This window comes from Dermacentor variabilis, chromosome 4 (assembly GCF_050947875.1).
Source record: "Dermacentor variabilis isolate Ectoservices chromosome 4, ASM5094787v1, whole genome shotgun sequence".
Lineage (NCBI taxonomy): Eukaryota > Metazoa > Arthropoda > Arachnida > Ixodida > Ixodidae > Dermacentor > Dermacentor variabilis.
Genome location: NC_134571.1, coordinates 80,005,600 through 80,026,646, shown reverse-complemented (window position 1 = coordinate 80,026,646; position 21,047 = coordinate 80,005,600). Strand labels below are relative to the sequence as shown.

The window sequence follows — 21,047 nt, the reverse complement described above, 5'->3', positions numbered from 1 at the left end:
AGACAGTATACACTGGCCAAAATGTTGGCTCCAAAAACCTCTCTCGTTCGTCCCCCTGTTGGTCACTACAAGTCTCCATCTTCCCGCGTCCCTGTGTCTTGCTTGGATTCTAAGATAGGGATATTACCTGATACTAGCTCGAAACTTCACCTTACAAACAAACAAAAAAGCTTGACAAGTGCCGCTTTTCCACAGCGCAGCTACTCCGTTACTCTGAGCCCTGCAGCAAAGCACGACGTTTTTACCGACAATGCTGCCGAATAGGCGTGAGAAAAGTCTACTCCTGACCTTGATGCCGCGCCTGGTAGGGGAAACCACTTGAGTGACTGGAGAGACAAAAAAAGATCACGGTCATTTGGCTGACGGGCTCTGTGACGTCCAAAAGCAACACAGAGGCTGTGAGACACATAGCAATCGAGGGCACCCGCGTTGATTTTAATCACCCGGGGTTCCTTAAGGTGCGCCCAAAGCGCGGTACAGGAGCAGTTCTGAAGCTCTGCACGCTAGAAGACAGAAGGCAAGGAATGCGGGAAATGCGCTCTCAGCTGATCGTTTCGTTGGCTTAAGTGACTGTTTGCTCGATACGGTTTCGCTATAACGAGAAATCGAGCGCCTCGGTTCCCCTCATTCTTCTCGCTATACAGGAAAAAACGAAATAGAGAAGCAGCAAAGCAAACGAGAGCGCAACTTCGCATCACGAACATAGGGCTCGTGATCATGCTATCATGTGCTGGCTCGACATTCAAATTCTTTTTCTGCCTCTTAGATTAACGGACGCTTGACTGACGCAATTGGTCTTCTGTCATCCTGACGTGGAAGACAGCAGTGACCCTGCGAGCCAACTGCTGTACTACGAAAAAACTGACTGTGGCAAAAGAAAGGGCTACATATGCACCCACAGACACGACATATATATGCAGCGAGAAGCGAATACGTAGTCAGAAAGAGAGCGAACGTGCTCATTCATTCTGATGTTTACACAACTTCTGCTTCGCTCTACGTAGTATATCTTGCTGCACAATAACGGCAAGTGATACACGCGATATCGGGTTTGCGCGGTGCAAACTTGGAAGCGTGGATCACACTGCACTCACTCCGTTACCGACATGCCAGTGCATCAGGATTATTTTGGGACTTGGGCGCCTTCAGCGTCAGCTCATTAGGCAGATTAAAAAAAAATTACGGCACATCAACGCAATTGTAGGAATCTAACGTTAAGTGAAACGTTCTTTAATCGCTTCAGTTGAATGCTACGCAAAGAGGCACATGATACGTGCAGTTGTACTTTATTTCCAAATTATGCGATTGTTTATCTGAGCCGCAGTTCTGTGGGAGAACCCCCGCTACGTCTATTCGGCGAGACACCAACGCTCAACCGGGAGAAATATGCAAAGAAGCCATTTCCACAAGCTGCACCTGAGAGACTTCAATGCGAACGTTATGCAAGTGTCTACCAGGATTACATTTATTCCAGGATCGGCTCGCGTCGCAAGCCACGTTACTATCTTTGCAAGGACACATATAGTGCACTGGTGTCAGGCTCGCCGACCAAGCCACCACCCTCGAAGGGAACCGCGTATAGGCATGTTCGTATGCATGTTTGGATAGCGCATGTTCCTATAGGAAAGTCTTCGAGGGCAAATCAAGCTTCGCTTTGGAAGAGATAACTAATTAATTCTCATCGGCAGGCTTGCGGATACACTTAAATATAACCGTACAAGATGACGTCTTCCTCTGGCCTCCGCTAAATCATCTGGTCTGTCAGTGGGTACAAGCTGTCCTGGCTCTGCCTGGATGCGTATTGGAGGCTGCGAAACGGGCTCTGAAGCTCGAGATTGGGCATACGACACATTCGCGGACGCAGTCGGACACGCGCAGTATAGCATCGCGTGAGCTCACACGACCGTGCTTTCAGCTGGCTTGAGCCAGCTGTATAATTTTTCCTCCGGTGCCATTTTATTGTCAAGTGGAGCAGGTACAGGTACGTAGGTACATGAAGGTAAATTGAGAGTAAAAGGAACTATGGGCATATGTTCCAACTCGTCCGGTTCGCCATATCCTTGTACAGTAAAAGGAGAATGGTAGAGAGATGGCGCCGGGCAGAGGGGTATATTCCGCGGCTGTGGAGACACGGCTCTTGTTTGCACTGCAATCGGATACATGTGTGTCAGCGCCGCGGGCGCGCGCGCATCGTCTCTCGAGTTGTCTCTCTGACAAACTGGCGTGTCTCTAAAGTGACGTTTCGGAACTGCCGCGGTGAGCACCCCAGGTCCGCGGTCTCCCACAGGGCACGTGACTTTGGCGGCGCCGGTGTCTTGCGGGGGTCGCGGGTAGCCAGGCGGCAAGACACGCCGCGTCTCTGACTGGGCACCGCGCCGACACTCGCTTCGGCACACTGACAGCCCCTAGCTGCGTGACAGACACCGTAACAGTGCGCGGATTTGAAGGGCGCGCCGTATTAGTGTAAATAGGCGGCTTGGTGACACAGCTGCCTGTGTCCCACGTCCTGTTTCTGTGCGTGACCGGGAGGGCGTTGATGAAATAAAAGGGACCGCACTTTAGGACGTGTCATACGTTTGTTGACGCTTGTGGAACATTGACTGAAGTGGAGCTGTACGTTGACCTACGGGTCATGTACGATGTATCCAGTGGCCACAAACGAGAACGGAGAAAAGAAAATAATGTCACTACTTCAATTGTCAAGCTTGCCTCGAAGTGCCTTTTCAAGCTTAACTAATCACCACGACTAATCACACTGATCCTTACTCGAGGCGCCTATCACGGTAACAGCGCATTCGCACCTTACCCACAGTCACAGTGCCAGCCGTTCTCTCCTTCACTTGTCTTGGCATGCCGTACCAGAAAAAAAAAAGGGGGGGGGGGTTAAATTCTGAGTCTTTACGCGCCGAAACCAAGATCTCATTATGAGATATGCCACAGTGGGAGACTCCTGGTTGCTTTTGTTCGACTGGGGCTCTTTAACGTGCACCTAAATCTAAGTACACGAGCGTTTTCACATTTCGCCTCCATCGAAATGCGGCCGCCGCAACCGGGGTCGAACCGGCGACCTCGAGCTCATACGCAACGGCACACTCCATAGCCACTGGTCTACCGCGCCGCGTATGCAGAAATCATCGAGAGCCTTCAGTTTTCGAAAGAACCTTTCGAGATCGCGACGGGGAAGACTGGCTCACTTTTAAGGAAAAGTCAGCATAAGCGCAACTGCTGGGAAGATGCGACAAAACTAAATAACGACCTTTCGCTGCGGAAGCAATTATACGGACGCTAGAGGTGCGTTTGCGCCGTCGCGGTTTGCGCTGTCATCGTGCTGACCTATTATCGACGGCGCATGCGTAAGCCCACGAATGGAGAGTTAGACCATCTCCAGAGACGCGCAGTGCGTCTGGAAAAGCGACGAAGCCAAGTGGATGCGCCATCGCGCTCCGCTCAGTCGGCTCTGTCCGAGTCGGGGCAGCATTCTTGCTTCCACTGCTCGAATGAGCGCTATGAGCGCACACATTAGCGTTTCTGCCGAGCCGCTTTGTGCATACCGCACCCTGCTGCGTATACAGTGGCCCGAGCAGATCGGACAGTTAGCAAACGTCAAGCTGAATTTGTGCAATTCTTTCTTTGGACGCCGACAAAACTTTGGCTGTGCTCCTTCTGTCTCATCTCCTGCGCCATCGAGGTGCGACGCCTGCAACGTCGCTGGCGGCGCTCCTCATCCCGCCAGCGCTCCTCATCCCGCTGTGAGACGCCTTCAGCGCATCGTTATAAACCTTGCTATCGCTCTCAATGCTTCACCTTCGCGCGAAACTGACAATTTTGTATACCTTATCGACGCTGTAAACTTGTGGTACGGAAGCCAATAATCGGACAACCTGCACGTGATCGTTGTTAAAGACCAAGCTCATCGAGGTGTTTGGTTGTCCTGCGGTTCATACAAGTGAATTGAGCAGCGCAAAAGACGGAACGTAGAGTGCACACGACAGACATAGCGCCGTGTCTATGTCACCACCGTATGCTTGACAGACTAGAACTATCCACGAACTGTGGCGGTGGTGACACGCACACACACACAAACACACAAAAAACGCAACAATGGATTCCAACGATTGGGCTACTTGTGCCAAGTACTTCACCCTATACTGATTAAAAACGTGCTGCGGTATGGGAGCTACAGCTACTGTCAGCGAATCAGAGGCTGATTTCCTAGCGTCGTTTTACGCTTATATTTAAATGTAGTGCATAAACGCCCCGCAGTGAACTGTAAACAGTCTACACAGGGTGTATATATTGCTTCGCGTTGCCATATATTCGTAAATGTGGCATGTCACGACGACGGCGGACACTGTGCTAGATATTTCGGGTGCTTAACCTTTAAATTGCGTCGCCACCAACTCTCTTCAATATATGCCTGATCTCGTCAGCTTCTGACATCGTTGCATTGGCTCTTGCACAGACTCAACGAAGTTTTCTAGCTATGTATTTCATGTCAAGCTGCTGTGCGCGCTTGCGCAGACCTTATTCGGCCTCAAATTTACTGACCGCAGGGCATGCAGCCACAGACCGCATTGAAGTTGACATTGAACGATGATTATATCAGGATATCCAATTATTTGTTTATGCGCTAAAATTTCACAATGTCGACACGGTATATAGAAGTTGACGTTCATTAGCTTTGTCACATTGTCCCAACGATTGTTCTTGGTCCAGCGCGAACTGGTCTTGGACGTCGCAATCTCAAGTTCCTCTGAGAATAGAAGTATCTTGGTGATTCTGCGCACAAGCACAGATTACAGGTGGCATCGGGTTCACCGACCGCTGGTCTGTATCGTCTGACATTGCCTGAACTGGGTGAAGAGTTCGACTTCGAAATGAGCGAAGGTGGTAGTACACAACATTACTGGGGACCGACTGCGCGCCATTCACTGGCGCTGCGTCTGTGCACCCGGAGAAAGAACAAAGCTTAGCAAAGAAAAGCAGCACGTGGAGACAGCATACACGTGTGAAAGGACTGCTTCTCAGTGGTGGCCCGGAGGGACGCCGAACAAAAAGCCCGAAGCCCAAGGAAGGGAGGACAGGCGCACCCACGCGAAGAGACGAGACCTCACGTGCCACGAGTTCTCCGAACACCCAGTGCCTCGCGCCCCCCTCTGAAAGCGCGCGGGTCGCGGAAACAGCAAGAATTTACGGCCCCGTCATGGGAAGCTGGCAGGCAGGTGCGTGGACGAGAGAGACAAAGAAGAAAAGGCAGAGAGGTTAACTATAGGTTGCACCTGGTTCGCTACCCTACACTTGGGGAAGGGGAAGCGCTCAGAAGAAGGAAAAGGGAAATGGAGGAGGAAAGGGAGGACAAGTATTTTGAGGACTACGGGTCTGAAAAACGTGTTATTTCTGCGAAGACATTTAGACACGGATATCAAAGAGAAAGCACGCGTTGGAGCCAGCCACGTCACTTTATCAGTGGTATGTAACAAGCTGCGCAGAAACACTGACGACAACTGGTATCTGCGAACTGAACGCTTGCTCATTGCAATGAAAATCGAGCAAACTACTCGCTCTCTTTTTCCTGCACAGACGCCGACAAAATATTAGATACCCTTGATATCCTCCTCCAGGGTTATTCAATTCGACAGCCATTGTCAAATCAAGAGTGCGTGCGTCGTCTAAAACCTAAGAAAACCCCGTGCATAGGTGTGATTGGTTTCCAGAAATATTATGATTTGTACTACCTATACATGAATAAAGCCCATCCTCCCTGCGCATTCCTGCAGCGAGCGGATCGATCAAGCAATAAAGGACAACCACACAGAAACCCACAACGACGCCGTCAACCAAGTTATACGACAGTGACTCGGAAGTTACCGAAGACCTTGAGGGGACGCTGTATACGATGCCCATAACGCCATTCAAATATTATTAATACAGATGTTTTACTCTCTCCAGCGTATATAAAAGATGAAATAATCCAAGCGCACTAGCGTCAGTGCGCTTGGATTCCTTTTTCGAAGTTCACAAAGCATAACAGGGAATTGGCTCCGCGTTGGGAGTTTTTGTGGAATCGCTTCCCATTGTGTCACTTTTGGCCACATTAGATAGGGCTTCACGCTGAAGATGTTCACGTCAAGTGTCGTTGGAACCGTTTGTCACGTTGCCCTTAAACAAAGTATGCTTACCAATTAGACGGGACCTCCGTGTTTGTTTGTTCTACATTGTCTATACGCTTTGGGGCCTTAAAACAAATTTGTTGGTTCCTAAAAGGTTTTTTTTCTACCTGCTTGAATTGACTTCCAAATTTACAAAAAAAAAAAAAAAATGGGCCGAGGCCGCACCTCTTTCAATCCGCGTGTTTGAGGCGGCCTATGTATACGAATGAGCCAGAATGAAACAAATGTTCGTATTTCGAGAAAGCGTTTGATATTACTAAATCCTAAAGATGAGAGGCGGGTACTTTTGTTAGTAGGCGGACAGGCAGAGAAAATAGGCTCATTTTCAGAACTTCTCTATCCGTAAGATTTACTAAACATGCGTTGGGAAGAATGCATCAAGTCGAAACAATAATAAAGTATAATTCGCTCTAATAGGAGAAGGCGTATATATATATAGAGGGAACGAAATAAGCTGCACTCTCATTGAAATAAGTCGTTCACGCTTTGTCTAGGCCAGATGTAGTGTACCAGTGAAATGTAGCGAAGCGTATACGTGCGCTAGTGCAACTATAGCAGCGATCGCAAAAAAAAAAAAGAAAAAGAAACACTCGAGGGGTTTCTAAATACACGTTTACCACGTGAAAACAGCGATGCTCCATCAGTTACTTTATCTGCATGCACACTCTGGCGAAACGACAATTCGAAAAACCTTAAAGCATCCTTGATACCTCTTCCTCGATGGGCAGTGCGGCTTGACCAGCTACAGTGACTCAGCGGCAGCCAGCGCACGACGTCAAGGGGCTACGGTCGCATATCGGTGGGAATCAGAAACAAACGTCTCCGTAGATGTTACTGAAACATCGGTGTCTGTTATAAAGGACTCAAATTAATTCGGCGACCCCTGACATGGCGTCCGTGATAAGGTGTAGCTTTCGTACAGGCAGATGGCACCAGCAATAATCCCAATGTTGCTGGTCGCGCATGTGCCCTTTTTCTCCTACTCTGCAAAAAAAAATGCATTAAAAATGCGTTAGAAATGCGTTATTGACAGTCGGGCCTTTATGAAGCTGTGAGCTTTCTTTTGGTCAACCACAAGAAATCCATCGAGCCAAGTGTATAGTAGTGTAAGCAATGGCTTGCCTTCGTCCCACGACTTCTTGACCTTCTGTGGGTGCCATATACTGGCTGGTGCCCTCGCACCGCATATAATGCCACATTTCAGTTATCCTCAACGGAGAGTTTCAGTGCCGCACTGCCCCTAAACGAAAGAAGGGCCTTTCCGTCCGAAAGAACGGAGCATGCAGGTACGAGACAAACGAATACTGCACTGCTGAACGTGGCTCTTTCTCTAATGCTCTGTAGTATTTCGCTATTACTTGACACCTTCAGTGGGACGCACACACGCTACCCACCCTTGCATCTAACAAAAAAAAAAAATGATCGTACTCACCAGCTCTTTTCGGCGCACGTCGTCAGGCGAGCTGAGCGGCGTGAGCTGCTGTGGTGGAGGGAGTTGCTGCTGCTGCTGCTGCTGTTGATGCTGTTGCTGCTGCTGCTGCTGGTGGAGCGTGAGCGCTGCGTGGGCCGCCTGCAGGTCGGCCTTGAAGCACGCCTGGTGCGCGGCTCCCGGCGGTCCCTGCAGCAGGTCCATGAGGTAGGCTATGTAAGAGGTGGCCAGCCGCAGCGTCTTGATCTTCGACAGCTTGGTGTCGGCCGGCACGTTGGGAATGCACTCGCGCAGCTCGGCGAATGCGTTGTTGATGCTCTGCGTGCGGCGTCGCTCCTTGCGGTTGGCGGTCACCCGCCGCTTGACCCCGCGCCCCGCCGGCGGTGGCGGGGCGCTGGGCGGGTGAGGCGAGGCCCAGGGCTCGTCCGCCGAGCCCGGCCTCGCGGGGCCGCCGGCCGAGTACGAGCACGCCGCCGGCACGCCGCTGCCGGTGAGGTCGCCGGCCGTCGCCTGGTCGCCGAGCAGCCAGCCCAGGTACTCGGCACCTGGTGGCCCGCCGGCGTAGTAAGCCCCGTACAGGGGCTCCTGGGCGGCGAAAGCGGCGGCAGCCGCCGGGGGAAAGCCGCCCACTAGGCTCATGTCCAAGCGAGGTCCGGCTTCCTTCTTCGCTCGCGAGTGTCAGTCGACCCTAAACACCTCGCTGTCAACAGAACTGGCTGAGTATATAAGTGACGGTAAGGCAGCACGTAACACCTCTTGTTGTCTTGTTGCACTATGACCGGCCTGGAGCTACCAGAAAGAAACCTTTAAAGAGAATCTTAGTCTCTCCCGGAGAGCAGGACACACTCTTTGGTTGCCTAGTGCAAGCCAAATGTCTCGGTTGATGTCCTCAGCGATTATAAGAAACACTATAACTGGCTTTCAGAAACTCCAGTATCTTCGAGCACAGAAACTGAAACGCGGAAACTGCAAGTTCCGTCAGCACTGCAGAATGCGCAGTTCAGGTGGATACCTGTTGCGGGACGCAGTGCATGGATTGCAGCATAAACAAGTTCTTCTTTGGCTCGCTAGATGTATGTTGGCCTGAAGGAGTCCACGTGATCACTTGTACACCACTCGGTACTTCGCACTTGTTGGTGTTCGTCAGGGAGCTCGCGATACTGACAACAGCACACAGCAAGCCACGGTGAAGGAGGAACAACGTCTTCTCTGCAGAACCATGCTCAGAGCTCTCTCAGCGAATAAACTTGCGACGTGTCGTTTTTTAATAATGAGAATAAACAACAGCTTTTTCAGCACGCGGACTTACTTCCCATTTGACGAAGCACAAGAAATCAACCGTTACAATGTTTCTGCGCTATCAGCTGGTCTAAAATGTAATTCCGTCACACCATTTTTCTGATCGTAGGTTTAAACTGACGCTGTTCGTACAAAACTGGGCACCAAGAAACGTTTCCCAGGAACACGAACACTACGGAACGTGGAACGCTGCCTGTTCCTTCAGCCGTCCTTAAACCGATGGCCTGTCACGAGGGGCCACTTTCTGAACGCGCAGCTGCCGCGACCTCAACGCTTCGATGACACTAAATGGGAAAGCCGCGCGCGCGGGGTCTGGGAGAGCGATGTACTCTGTTGCAGCTGGGGATATGGATACGCACCCAATGCGCTAACAGAGTCCTCCTTTCAGGCCAGAGAGATGGTTCTTTCGATCTATAGAAGCTCCTTTGGTTATCTTCGTAGACGTATATCCGCAAGCGCTGCGAGTGGTGAGCCGACTTTGTGGAATGTGGATGCTGCCGCAGCTCAGACACCAGCGATCCCTGACAAAGACAGCTTTGGTTACCTGCCCTGAAACAACTTGCCTGATGCCAGCGGAGTCGGAGCGGTGCAGTATGACAGGCGATGTCGGTTCTTCAGCAGTTAAGACAACACTTGGCGGAAAGTGGTAGGTCAGTATCTCACTTCCACAAGAAGTCCGAATAAATCTCCCGTCCACAGGGGAAGACGACCTGCTGCTGCTGCTGGACGTGAAGTCGCACTCGAGTACCGCGCCTTAACTATTTCACAGGCCGAACACTTTCACACTCGCGGTTTTAACGACGGAGCTCGGTGCACCGTGTTCGTTGCCACGCTACGGCAGGCCTGTCGACTCGCCGATGCCGAAACGACACTCGCTGCGACAAAACGCCGGACCAGGCGTCGAAGACCGCGCGCCAACGGGTGACGGGAAACTAGGCCTTCCGCCGATGCCGGGCTGCTTCCGCAGTCCGGTGCTCGGGCATCGCGTGGCCGGACTGCGTCTCGGTCGCCGGGACCCGCCATGCGCCCCGCGATGCCCGCAGAGGCGGGCAAGAGGCTGGCCCCGCCCGCGCGAGCGCCCCGCTCTCCCTCCCGAGGACGCCCACCGCGTCGCGCGGTTCCGCAGCAGCCAGCGCGGCCGCCGGCGCTGCGATGGGTGCGCTGGGGCCTGACGGTGAGAATACACCTCCTCGGCGGGGGTTCTGCTGCACTGCCGCCGCACCTTTATGATAATACGCGCCTTTGTCCCTTTTTTTACAGCTTTGGTTTCTCTTTGCAGCGTTAGTGCGCGTCGTCGTCATCTCTTACCGTGGTGCCCGTTCTGCAGAGTCATTACGAAGCAGAAGTGGACGGGACGCGAATGTGGAGCCTGAAGTGCCGTGCTCATCGCCCGAGGTCGTTGCCGAGCTTCACATGCAGAAACGCACCGCGGCACGGAATGATGTAACCTCGATCGGCGTCGGGAAAACGTAGCTGTGGAGCAGTGTAAAGAAAATGGCACTTTGATATCAGGGGTGGTGATGACATAGTGATGACAGAACGTTCCCGTTAAAGTTACAGACGTCGGCACCAACATCCACATAATTACTAAGCGCTACAAACAGAGCCAGCCCGGTCGCACAACCTGAAAGTTATGGCAATTATAATTTTTGTTTAGCCATCCAACCCCGGTACAACCCCAATGTTCAGGGAAACATGCAAGGGGTCCCTCCTTTTCTTAAAAAAAATTTTTTTTTTCGCTTAATGCTTCCTTGCCTCCTGCAGTGGCAGTCCCCCGAGGTCCTACAACGAAAATTACCGCCTGAGCATGCTCTTGTCGGAAATACGGATTTGCAGCGCAGACTACGATGCTATAGATCGCGAGACACATGTCTCGAACGTTAGCTGTGACAGATCAGTGTTACATACAAACTGGGATACATAGCGCAGGAATGATACAGGGACAAGCAGGAACACAGGACGAGCGCGGACGACCACCAACACGCCCAAACATCTTCCCTGCAGCGCTCGTCCTGTGTTCCTGCTTGTCCCTGTATCATTTGTGCGCTATGTATCCCAGTTTGTATGTATCTCACCAACAAGCCCAAACTTATTCCCTTTTAAAGTGCAGATCAGAGTTAGTTTCTGTGGAAACAACGAATAAGAACTGTGCTTAGCCTGCCTCGAGTGGTGGTTCCACTTAAGAAAAAAGAAAAACACGAATTTATGTCAGATACAGTTTATTCCCCCTCCCTCCCTCCTTATTTTTATTGCTAATATACGCGGGGTACTCAAGTGATTATCCCGAATGCATAAGCGTGGAGGAGCCCGAATGGCGAGACAAGAAATGAAATAGGCTTTGTACTCTGCGCTAACCCTGGCATCATACAATATGTGGACGTGCTCGGCAAGGTGCGCTGCAGTGACCATAGGATGGTAAGAACTCGAATTAGCCTAGACTTGAGGAGGGAACGGAAGAAACTGGCACATAAGAAGCCGATCAATGAGTTAGCGGTAAGAGGAAAAATACAGGAATTCCGGATCAAGCTACAGAACAGGTATTCGGATTTAACTCAGGAAGAGGACCTTAGTGTTGAAGCAATGAACGACAATCTTATGGGCATCATTAAGGAGTGTGCAATAGAAGTCGATGGTAACTCCGTTAGACAGGATACCAGTAAGCTATCGCAGGAGATGAAATATCTGATCAAGAAACGCCAATGTATAAAAGCCTCTAACTCTACAGCTAGAATAGAACTAGCAGAACTTTCCAAGTTAATCAACAAGCGTAAGACAGCTGACATAAGGCAGTATAATATGGATAGAATTGAACATGCTCTCAGGAACGGAAGTCGCCTAAAAGCAGTGAAGAAGAAACTAGAAATAGGCAAGAATCATATGTATGCGTTAAGACACAAAGCCGGCAATATCATTACTAAGATGAATGAGATAGTTCAAGTGGCTGAGGAGTTCTATAGAAATTTATACAGTACCAGTCGCACCCACGAAGATAATGGAAGAGAGAATAGTCTAGAGGAATTTGAAATCCTACAAGTAACGCCGGAAGAAGTAAAGGAAGCCTTGGGAGCTATGTAAAGGGGGAAGGCAGCTGGGGAGGATCAGGTAACAGCAGATTTGCTGAAGGATGGTGGGCAGATTGTTCTAGAAAAACTGGCCGCCCTGTATTCGCAGTGCCTCATGACCTCAAGCATACCGGAATCTTGGAAGAACACTAACATAATCCTCATCCATCAGAAAGGGGACCCCAAAGACTTGCAAAATTATAGACCGATCAGCTTACTGTCCGTTGCCTACAAAGTATTTACTAAGATAATTGCAAATAGAATCAGGAACACCTTGGACTTCCGTTAACCAAAGGACCAGGCAGGATTCTGTAAAGGCTACTCAACAATAGACCATATTCACACTATCAATCAGGTGATAGAAAAATGTGCGGAATATAACCAACCCTTATATATAGCTTTCATTGATTACGAGAAAGCGTTTGATTCAATTGAAACCTCAGCAGCCATGGAGGCATTACGGAATCAGGTTGTAGACGAGCCGTATTTAAAAATACTGAAAGATATCAATAGCGGCTCCACAGCCACCGTGGTCCTCCATAAAGAAAGCAACAAAATCCCAATAAAGAAAGGCGTCAGGCAGGGAGATGCAATCTCTCCAATGCTATTCATAGCGTGTTTACAGGAGGTATTCAGAGACCTGGATTGGGAAGAATTGGGGATAAGAGTTAATGGTGAATACCTTAGTAACTTGCGATTCGCTGATAATATTGCCTTGCTTAGTAACTCAGGGGACCAATTACAATGCATGCTCACTGACCTGGAGAGGCAAAGCAGAAGGGTGGGTCTAAAAATTAATCTGCAGGAAACTAAAGTAATGTTTAACAGTCTTGGGAAGAGAACAGCAGTTTACGATAGGTAGCCAGGCACTGGAAGTGGTAAGGGAATACATCTACTTAGGGCAGGTAGTGACCGCGGATACGGATCATGAGGCTGAAATAATCAGAAGAATAAGAATGGGCTGGGGTGTGTTTGGCAGGCATTCTCAGATCATGAACAGCAGGTTGCCATTATCCCTCAAGAGAAAAGTGTATAACAGCTGTGTCTTACCAGTACTCACGTACGGGGCAGAAACCTGCAGGCTTACGAAAAGGGTTCTACTTAAATTGAGGACGACGCAACGAGCTATGGAAAGAAGAATGATGTGTGCAACGTTAAGGGATAAGAAAAGAGCAGATTGGGTGAGGGACCAAACGCGAGTTAATGACATCTTAGTTGAAATCAAGAGAAAGAAATGGGGCATGGGCAGGACATGTAATGAGGAGGGAAGATAACCGATGGTCATTAAGGGTTACGGACTGGATTCCAAGAGAAGGAAAGCGTAGCAGGGGGCGGCAGAAAGTTAGGTGGGCGGATGAGTTTAAGAAGTTTGCAGGGACAACATGGCCTCAATTAGCACATGACCGGGGTAGTTGGACAAGTATGCAGTGAGCGTAACCAGGCTGATGATGATGACGACTTAAGTGATAGCGTGAGGGCCCTCCTCACGTTAGAATTGCATAGTAGTGATTTATAGAACTTGTTGTACATTAACCAACGCGCGTATTTGTTTGTCATCGATTCTTACTTTGGTAGCCCTTAAGATCGAGTTCTCTCTCTTGCAGCCCTCCTTCCTGAGCAGAGAGAGAGAGAGATAAGGCGTTATTGTCGCTGAGTGGATTACTGAGGAGCAGGGGGCCTGAGTCCAGGTCACCTCTGTCAGCGTACTTGAGGGCGGGTAAGATGTACGCTGCCGGGTACTCTTGCTCCATGGAGTGTATAGTGGCTGCAGTCAGCCGTCCGGGGTTGGGGTTAGGGGGGTGGGAATAAGCTAGTCTAGGAGGCGCAGGGTGGCATATCCACAGGATATGAGAAGTGTTCGGACGGTCGCCCCAGTGTAAGCAGGGAGGAGGCGGTTCTGTGAGACATCGGAGAAGGTGGATGCGGGCTGAGGTGGGAAGGGCGTATGCTCGTGCCTTGCGGATAACGGCTCCTTGTCGACGCGCGATGTGCGGGTGCAGAACGAGGTGTAAGCACTGGGAACGCATGTGGCTCTAGGGAAGCTGAGGCCGTGGGGCTCGTCAGGCGCCACAACAGGTGACGAGTGTCTGCTGTAGGTGATTGAGCAGAACACTTTGGGAGTTCGCAAGACCTTCAGGTCTGCACCTGAAGGCCTTGTGAGCTCCCAAAGTGTTCCATGGCACCATGGCGCAGGTTACGGAGCCCACAAGCCCGAAGTTTGCATAGACAGACTTCCTTCACCGTATGAAGACTACAGGGAAGGGAGCACACGCTGTTTTATTCATGCACGTTAAAATCCAGAGGACATCGGCTTAGCGACGTTGGCCAGCAGTTGCATAGAGCCTATAAACTTGTGAACATCTTACAAATATATGAAACTGTTCCGAGACATCATCTGACACGAAATATCTCTTGAAGAACGCTAAAGCACGGAAAACAAACACATCGATGTACGCTGAAAGTGACAAACTGAGTTACCGGCCCAGAGTTAAATCCACACATTTAGATATACAGATAAATCGAGAACGGAGAACGACATACGTACTCGTGCGCTTATTCTTGTTCTTTCTCTTATCCGCCGGGGTGGCTTAGTGGCTATGGCGTTGCGCTGCTAAGCACGAAGTCACTGGTTCCACTCCAGACTGCGGTGACCGCATTTGGATGGGGGGGCGCAATGCAAAAGCGCTCGTGTAACGCGCAATGTGTGCACGTTAAAGAACCCCAGGGGGTCGAAATCAATCCAACCCCCCCCCTCCTCCTACAGTCTGCCTCCTAATCATATCGTGGTTTTGGCATGTAAAACCTCCCAATTCAATTTCATTTTTTTTTAATTTCTCTCTCTTTAATGTCTGAGCCGTAACACATACACAATGTGCAGGCAACGCTAGAACTGATAGCCGACCGAGAGCTCACCGGCGCAGACTGCAGAAGGAGAGCGGACCAAAACACTAGAAATGATCGCAGATAAACAGAGTTGCAGACTCCATGGAGTGCCATGGATTCCGAGAGCGCTCCAGAGCGTGAAGCTGTTGTATAGGCGCTTTCTAAAACAAAAAATTGCGAGACTCGCTGTATACTATACGAGACGCACCCACGACCACCCGTTTCGGCTCGCGCTCGCATGCGGAGACGTCGTTTTCCTCGAAGCCATGCCGTCCTTAAGTGATGGTGCGACGACAGCACAAGTACACAACGCCGCCCGGACGATGGCCGACGGGTGCTTCCGTGCACAGGAGCCGAGACGGAGGAGAAAAAAAAAAGAAGTCGAAGATAGAACGAGAAGAAAGAGAACATGGCGTCTCGGTCAGTTGCAGAACTGTTCCCGCTGAGACAAGAGACGGGGCGACGCCTAGGCCGCCGGGAAGAGCGTCTGCCGACGCACCCAAACAGATCAGACAAACAGACAGACTTGCGGTCTCGGCTTGAGAAAACGAAACGACCCGAAGGCCGACACTGCATCTCTCTTCTGTTCCCCTGTCCTTTTTTTCTTTTCCCTCCATAGCGCTGAGTGCAGGGTCGGAAAATTGACCGGGGTTCGGGTTACACTTTCCTCTCACGTTGTGTCTGAAGCGAGGGAGAGGGAAAGGGGTTCCTCCTCGGAGGCGATCGGGTCCGAGCCTTTTGGCGATCGTTCGTGAACGGGGAATGCCCCGGCGTGTGAAGGGGCAAGAAGGCGTCGCGCGCAATACGCAGCGCTTGCGCGCACTGACAGACGGCCAGGCGCGCTATCTGAGTTGAAAGCTTCTTTACGTCAGTGCTTCTGCTACTATATACCCCTCCTGCAGAAGTGCACAGGGAGATTAACTTGGAGAAGGGTGAGAGAGTTCCACCCATGGCTACATCACTGGCTGAGTTATTGCTTTTCTGGAGATGCAGGAACAAGACGAATGTGTCTCGAGACGATGCCGGTGGCACGGATTCCTTCTGTTTTCATTGGCGTGGGGACGACCACTTCCCGCTTTCTCCTTATTTAGCTTCTTTACGCTCATTGTGCCGTTCGGGGAGGTCACGCGTCTTGCAATAACCGTTGTGATGGATATGGTGTCGACACCAGAGGGTCGGTGGCCGGTTTGCGTATAGTTACGTTGAACCATTAGATTCGAGGCACACAGAACATGGGCTACTCTACGCATAGACGGTACAGCTGCATCTATCTATCCGTCTATCCGTCAGTCTATCCGTCTATCCGTCCGTCTGTCCGTCCGTGTCAGATTTGTTCCCCAGCCGGGGCGAAAATGCAAGAACACTAGTTTACTTCGATTAAAGAGAGAGAGAGAGAACGATAGGGATCGAAAGAAAGGCAGAAAGGTTAACCAGACGCAGCTCCTGTTTGCTATGCTGCACTGTGGGAAGGGGTAACGGGGTGAAAAGAGAGAAAGAAGAGAAGATAGAGCATCAGTCGAGAGCACAATCGAAGGAGCATACGAAATCTGCGAATTAACAGTCGCAGAGACCTGTCGACTAAGGCAGATGCTTAAGAACCCCAGGTGGTCAAAATTTATCCAGAGACTTCCGGGCAAAACATGCACATTTGACACAACATTCAGTGTATTGCATAGCATCAAGTCGAGAACATGACCTACATCGTCCCCGCGTGAAGCATCGCGACCACGCTGCTCAAGTGTGAAGTGGTCTAAAATGTCAAAAAAGGCAGAGTACATGCTCCCACAGGCTGAATATCGAGGGTTGTTGGATGAACAGTCAATCTCAGGCACATTAAAATCACCCCCAGGAATAACGTGATCACTCGTAAGGGTTTCAAGGTAATCATACAAATGCACAAGGGGCTGCGAGGTCGCGCCAAGCGGGCGACAGAACGAGCCGATTACAAGCCCCTTTCCATTTTCCAAACGCAATCTGCAAAAAACAGCTTCACACTCTGTATCCGAAAATTCCAGTGGCACACATGTTATATTGGAATGAACAAATATAAGCACACCGCCACCGTGAGCATTACGATCGCCTCGAAAGCACTGATATCCTTCAGGAATCACCTCGGCGTTCGAAATACTTGGGTCAAGCCATGATTCCGTACCCAACACGATACTTGGCTCAAGCGATGAAAGGAGAAAATGGAAGTTATCAATTTTATTTTTTATGCTCCGGAAGTTTATCAGCAAAGCACTAATCGGCCGTTTGACATCAGGCGCATCGCGAGGTCATATCTGAATGACGTTTTTAGCCATGATGTCTCACTGCAGCCTCCTCTCCCCCGCAAATTCAGTGTGTCATACTTCAGTTTAGTCTCTGTGGCTTGTTAGGCATTTTGCTTCGCGTATGCCAACATACTGCGCTTTTCTCGGACGGTGCGTGTGAAATCTTTGGATATGCCGAATCCTGTCCCTTTCAGCATGTGCGCCCTTGTAAGAACTGATTGGCGTTCCCTGAATGAAGAGAACTGAACAAGCACAGAGCTAGGGCGTTTCTTTCTGGAGCAGAACGCGCCTATACAATAGGCGCGTGCCATGCCCACAGAAGACAAACTAAAAAAAATTGTTACACAGATTGGCAATCCATTCCTCTGATTTCACTGCCGTCTCGCCACTATCCTGGTCGGTCAAGCCGTAAAAAACAAGATTGTTTTGTCTGTCTCTTTTTTCTAGACGTCAGTCTTCTTTGCAACACTTGTCAACGCGGTATGATCCTGACGTCGCTGAATTTCAACGGTATTCAGACAAGCGCGCATTGTATCAATGTTTTCAATGTTGCTTTCGAGTGACGAAAGCCGGACTTTCAAATCAGTTACCTCGAAAGTGAGCTGAGTTTGTTTTGCTTGAATTGATGTCAACTTCGTCAGTATCGCAGCTTGACCACTGAGGAGTTCTTTGAAATTGTCAGAACCAGAGCCTGGATTCAATTCAATGTCCCCGCCGCACATGCAGCAATAGCAACATAAAATAAAATGCAGGATTTCGCAAAAACCAAAAGTGATGCCTCACACAAACATTTTTCTACAATACAGAGTTCAGCTGCCGGCGAGAGCACATGGCGAAATATGGTTGGGATGGAACCGGCAATATAAGACAATAGCTCTTAATCGAACGGTGAAGGGGACCAACCTGCATGAGCAAAACGAGGTTGATAAGGGCTCCCGTCATGTTGCCAGTTCCACGCCTCACTGTCGTAGTGTCGCCGTTGGGAATCTGTATTCGATAGACAGCCGGGCCAAGGGCACAGAGTGCACAGCTGAATACGCAGGAAAGTCCAATTTCGGCATAGGCCAAACACATTTCAGAATCCACGACATGCAGAGGCTCCCCTTTCCTGTTATAGTACAGCGCCTGGCACACTTCATCTACTAACGGAGCTGATGAAAGGACTGACGTCTAAGGAATGGTCAGCAACATAACCTGCATGAGCAGAACAAGGTTGATAAGGGCCACTGTCATGTTGCCCGTTCCACGCCCCACTGTCGAAGTGTCGCCGCTGGGAATCTGTAGTCGAGAGACAGCCGGGCCAAAGGCACAGTGTGCACAGCTGAATACGCAGAAAAGTCCAATTTCGGCATCGGCCAAACACATTTCAGAATCCACGGCATGCAGAGACTCCCCTTTCCTGTTATAGTACAGCGCCTGGCACACTTCATCTACTAACGGAGCTAATGAAAGGGCTGACGTCTAAGGAATGGTCAGCAGCATAACTTGCATGGGCAGAACAAGGTTGATAAGGGCCACTGTCATGTTGCCGGTTCCACGCCCCACTGTTGAAGTGTCGCCGCTGGGAATCTGTAGTCGAGAGACAGACGGGCCAAGCGCACAGTGTGCGCAGCTGAATACGCAGGAAAGTCGAATTTCGGCATCGGCCAAACACATTTCAGAATCCACGGCATGCAGAGGCTCCTCTTTCCTGTTATAGACCAGCGCCGGGCACACTTCATCTACTAACAGAGCTGATGAAGGGGCTGACGTCTAAGAATTGGTTAGCAGCATAACCTGCATGAGCAGAACAAGGTTGATAAAGACCACTGTCATGTTGCCGGTTCCACGCCCCGGCGGTGATGACTGCATGGTCTTGCAGGTGTGATGACCTCACGCATCACTAAAATTACTCACTTGCGAGCTGGTTGCTGCAATGAAGGCCGTTCGCATTGCAGCCGGCTCATGTACCTGTCATAGATGTCTTATGACTGCGCTTTTCTGAGATCGTTGTCTTCATCGCCAGGATCCACACTCCTGTGGCTGATGACGTAGGCACGACCAATTCATAAGCGTAAATGTGGCAGCGAGAGCTGCTTGGTGAGTTGTAGACGTGCTTTAGTGCAAGATAGGCTGTAGAGCTCGCCCATGTATGCCTGCTCTTCTCTTAATTCCAGGTATAGCGGTATAAATGTTTACTGTCGAACAGGGGAGATAATACTTCTCTGATATTATTGAATAAGCAAGCTTTGCACCTCTAAAGCATAAATGGCAGCTTTGTCTGAGTCGAGAGTCTCTCGCCACGTATTTAATTGCGAAGAAACTCCTCAATGAGCGAAGAATTGGCAGCGACAGACGCCTGCTCTCCGTCAGGGTGCCCAAAGACAATGTATTATTGGGGAGGCCAAGACACATTTTAAGCGTTTTGGCTTGTATTCCTTCAATTATGTAGCTTGGCGTTCGCTTGATGTGCCTTGGAGGGCATCCATGAAGAGAATAGCGAAGTAGACCTTCAGAGAGCGCAGTGTGTGTAGCCGTAGAAGAGAGAGTATCTGCTTCAACTGCTGGAAATCGTCCGGAAGATGTTGGCGAAGGAAGCGACCTCACCCTTCAAACTCAGCACGTGCGGTGACCCAGTCATGCTTTTGTCAAAAGTCAACCCCAAGGACCCGTGTTTTTCATTGTAAGGTGTAGGAGTGTTACTAAACTTAAGAACATGGCGGAGACATCGCGCTTTGCGAATACAATGGCGCCGCACTTCTCGGGTGACGTAACAAGGCTTCGGGACAGCAGAAATCTCTCAACAGAGCTGGTGGCTCTCTGCATTGTTACACGTTGTATTCATCTGTTGCGCCCAGAGCAACATGTAAGCGCATGCCGTCTGCATACAAGAAGATGGCCACCTTCTTGTATGCAGACGGCGTGCGCATATATGGTGCTCTGAGCGCAACAGAAGAATACAACGTGTAATAATGCAAAAAGCCAGTGTGTCCTAGAAAATCGCACACCGGCGTCAGTGCACTGACGCCGGTGTACGCTATTCTAGGGCAATGAGGCAGATCGCTGGAGAGCGTTGGACTTAAAACGGCGCCTTATGCAACAACACGTGATACGATATGCGAATGCGTGTCTTCCGTTGACATGTAATCTTATCTCTTAGAGAAGAGATCACAGAGATGCACAGAGAAGTACGACAAATATCCATAAATACATCGAAAGCTTCTGTACCGCGTGGGCTTCGGTGACACAAACCCTTTCTAGAGGATTGACCAAAAGAGGTAAAATACTTAGTTGCATATATAGCCTAAGGGTAGGGTAGCCGTTTTACACATACAACAAGTTTAAGAAAATCAAATAAGCTGTTTAATATCGTGCGCTCTTCCGTTACTGAGAATTGCGCGTGCATTACGTACGTTAATTGTCCGACGCTATATGTACAGGTTTAATGTCTTGATTTATTGTTTTATTACGAAGAAGCCAGGCCGCGCTCATTACCACTATTTTGCTGGTCAAAATTACGTGCTGTATAAGCCGCGGGGCTCCAGTCACACATCCCGTTGACCAAGAAAGGGTTTTACAAAGGGATGGGCAGCCCAAATATGAGAAAATCAAAGAAGCCGTTGAATTGAATTGATTTTATTCATTATAGATTACAGGTTATAAAAAAGAATAATATACAGAAGGACGTCCCATAGTCAAAGACTGTTCAATATTATGCGCTATTCTAATCAGCGGTCAGTGTGCTATGAAGGTATACCTACGAGCCGACATTACGTGCACATGTTTTATATCGTGATGTGTTGTTTGATTACGCAGAAAGAGGTGCGCGCACTGGCATTACCTTGTCTTTCAACACTGAGTGCTATAGTATAACCCTCGGTTTGTTGTAGCCTGGCCTCGAGCGTCTATCATCGCGTATCAAGAAATTTCTTTGCTTAAAAATTGAGCCCAT

The 21,047-nt window shown here is 49.8% G+C and overlaps 1 protein-coding gene across 2 annotated transcripts in view; it reads right to left on the bottom strand.

Annotated features, from left to right (window-relative positions):
• The window catches only part of LOC142579409 (heart- and neural crest derivatives-expressed protein 2-like), a 30,193-nt gene extending 20,293 nt beyond the window's left edge, over positions 1–9,900 (bottom strand). The window contains exons 1-2 of one of the 2 annotated variants that reach the window (XM_075689559.1): positions 7,603–9,900; positions 289–326 (exon numbers count right to left, since the gene is read on the bottom strand). In XM_075689559.1, the coding sequence (XP_075545674.1) occupies positions 289–326; positions 7,603–8,238 (674 nt within the window). In that variant the 5' untranslated portion in view covers positions 8,239–9,900. The remainder of the gene's footprint in view (positions 1–288; positions 327–7,602) is intronic. The other variant, XM_075689558.1, reaches the window with a different exon arrangement.
• Positions 9,901–21,047: the final 11,147 nt, after the last annotated feature.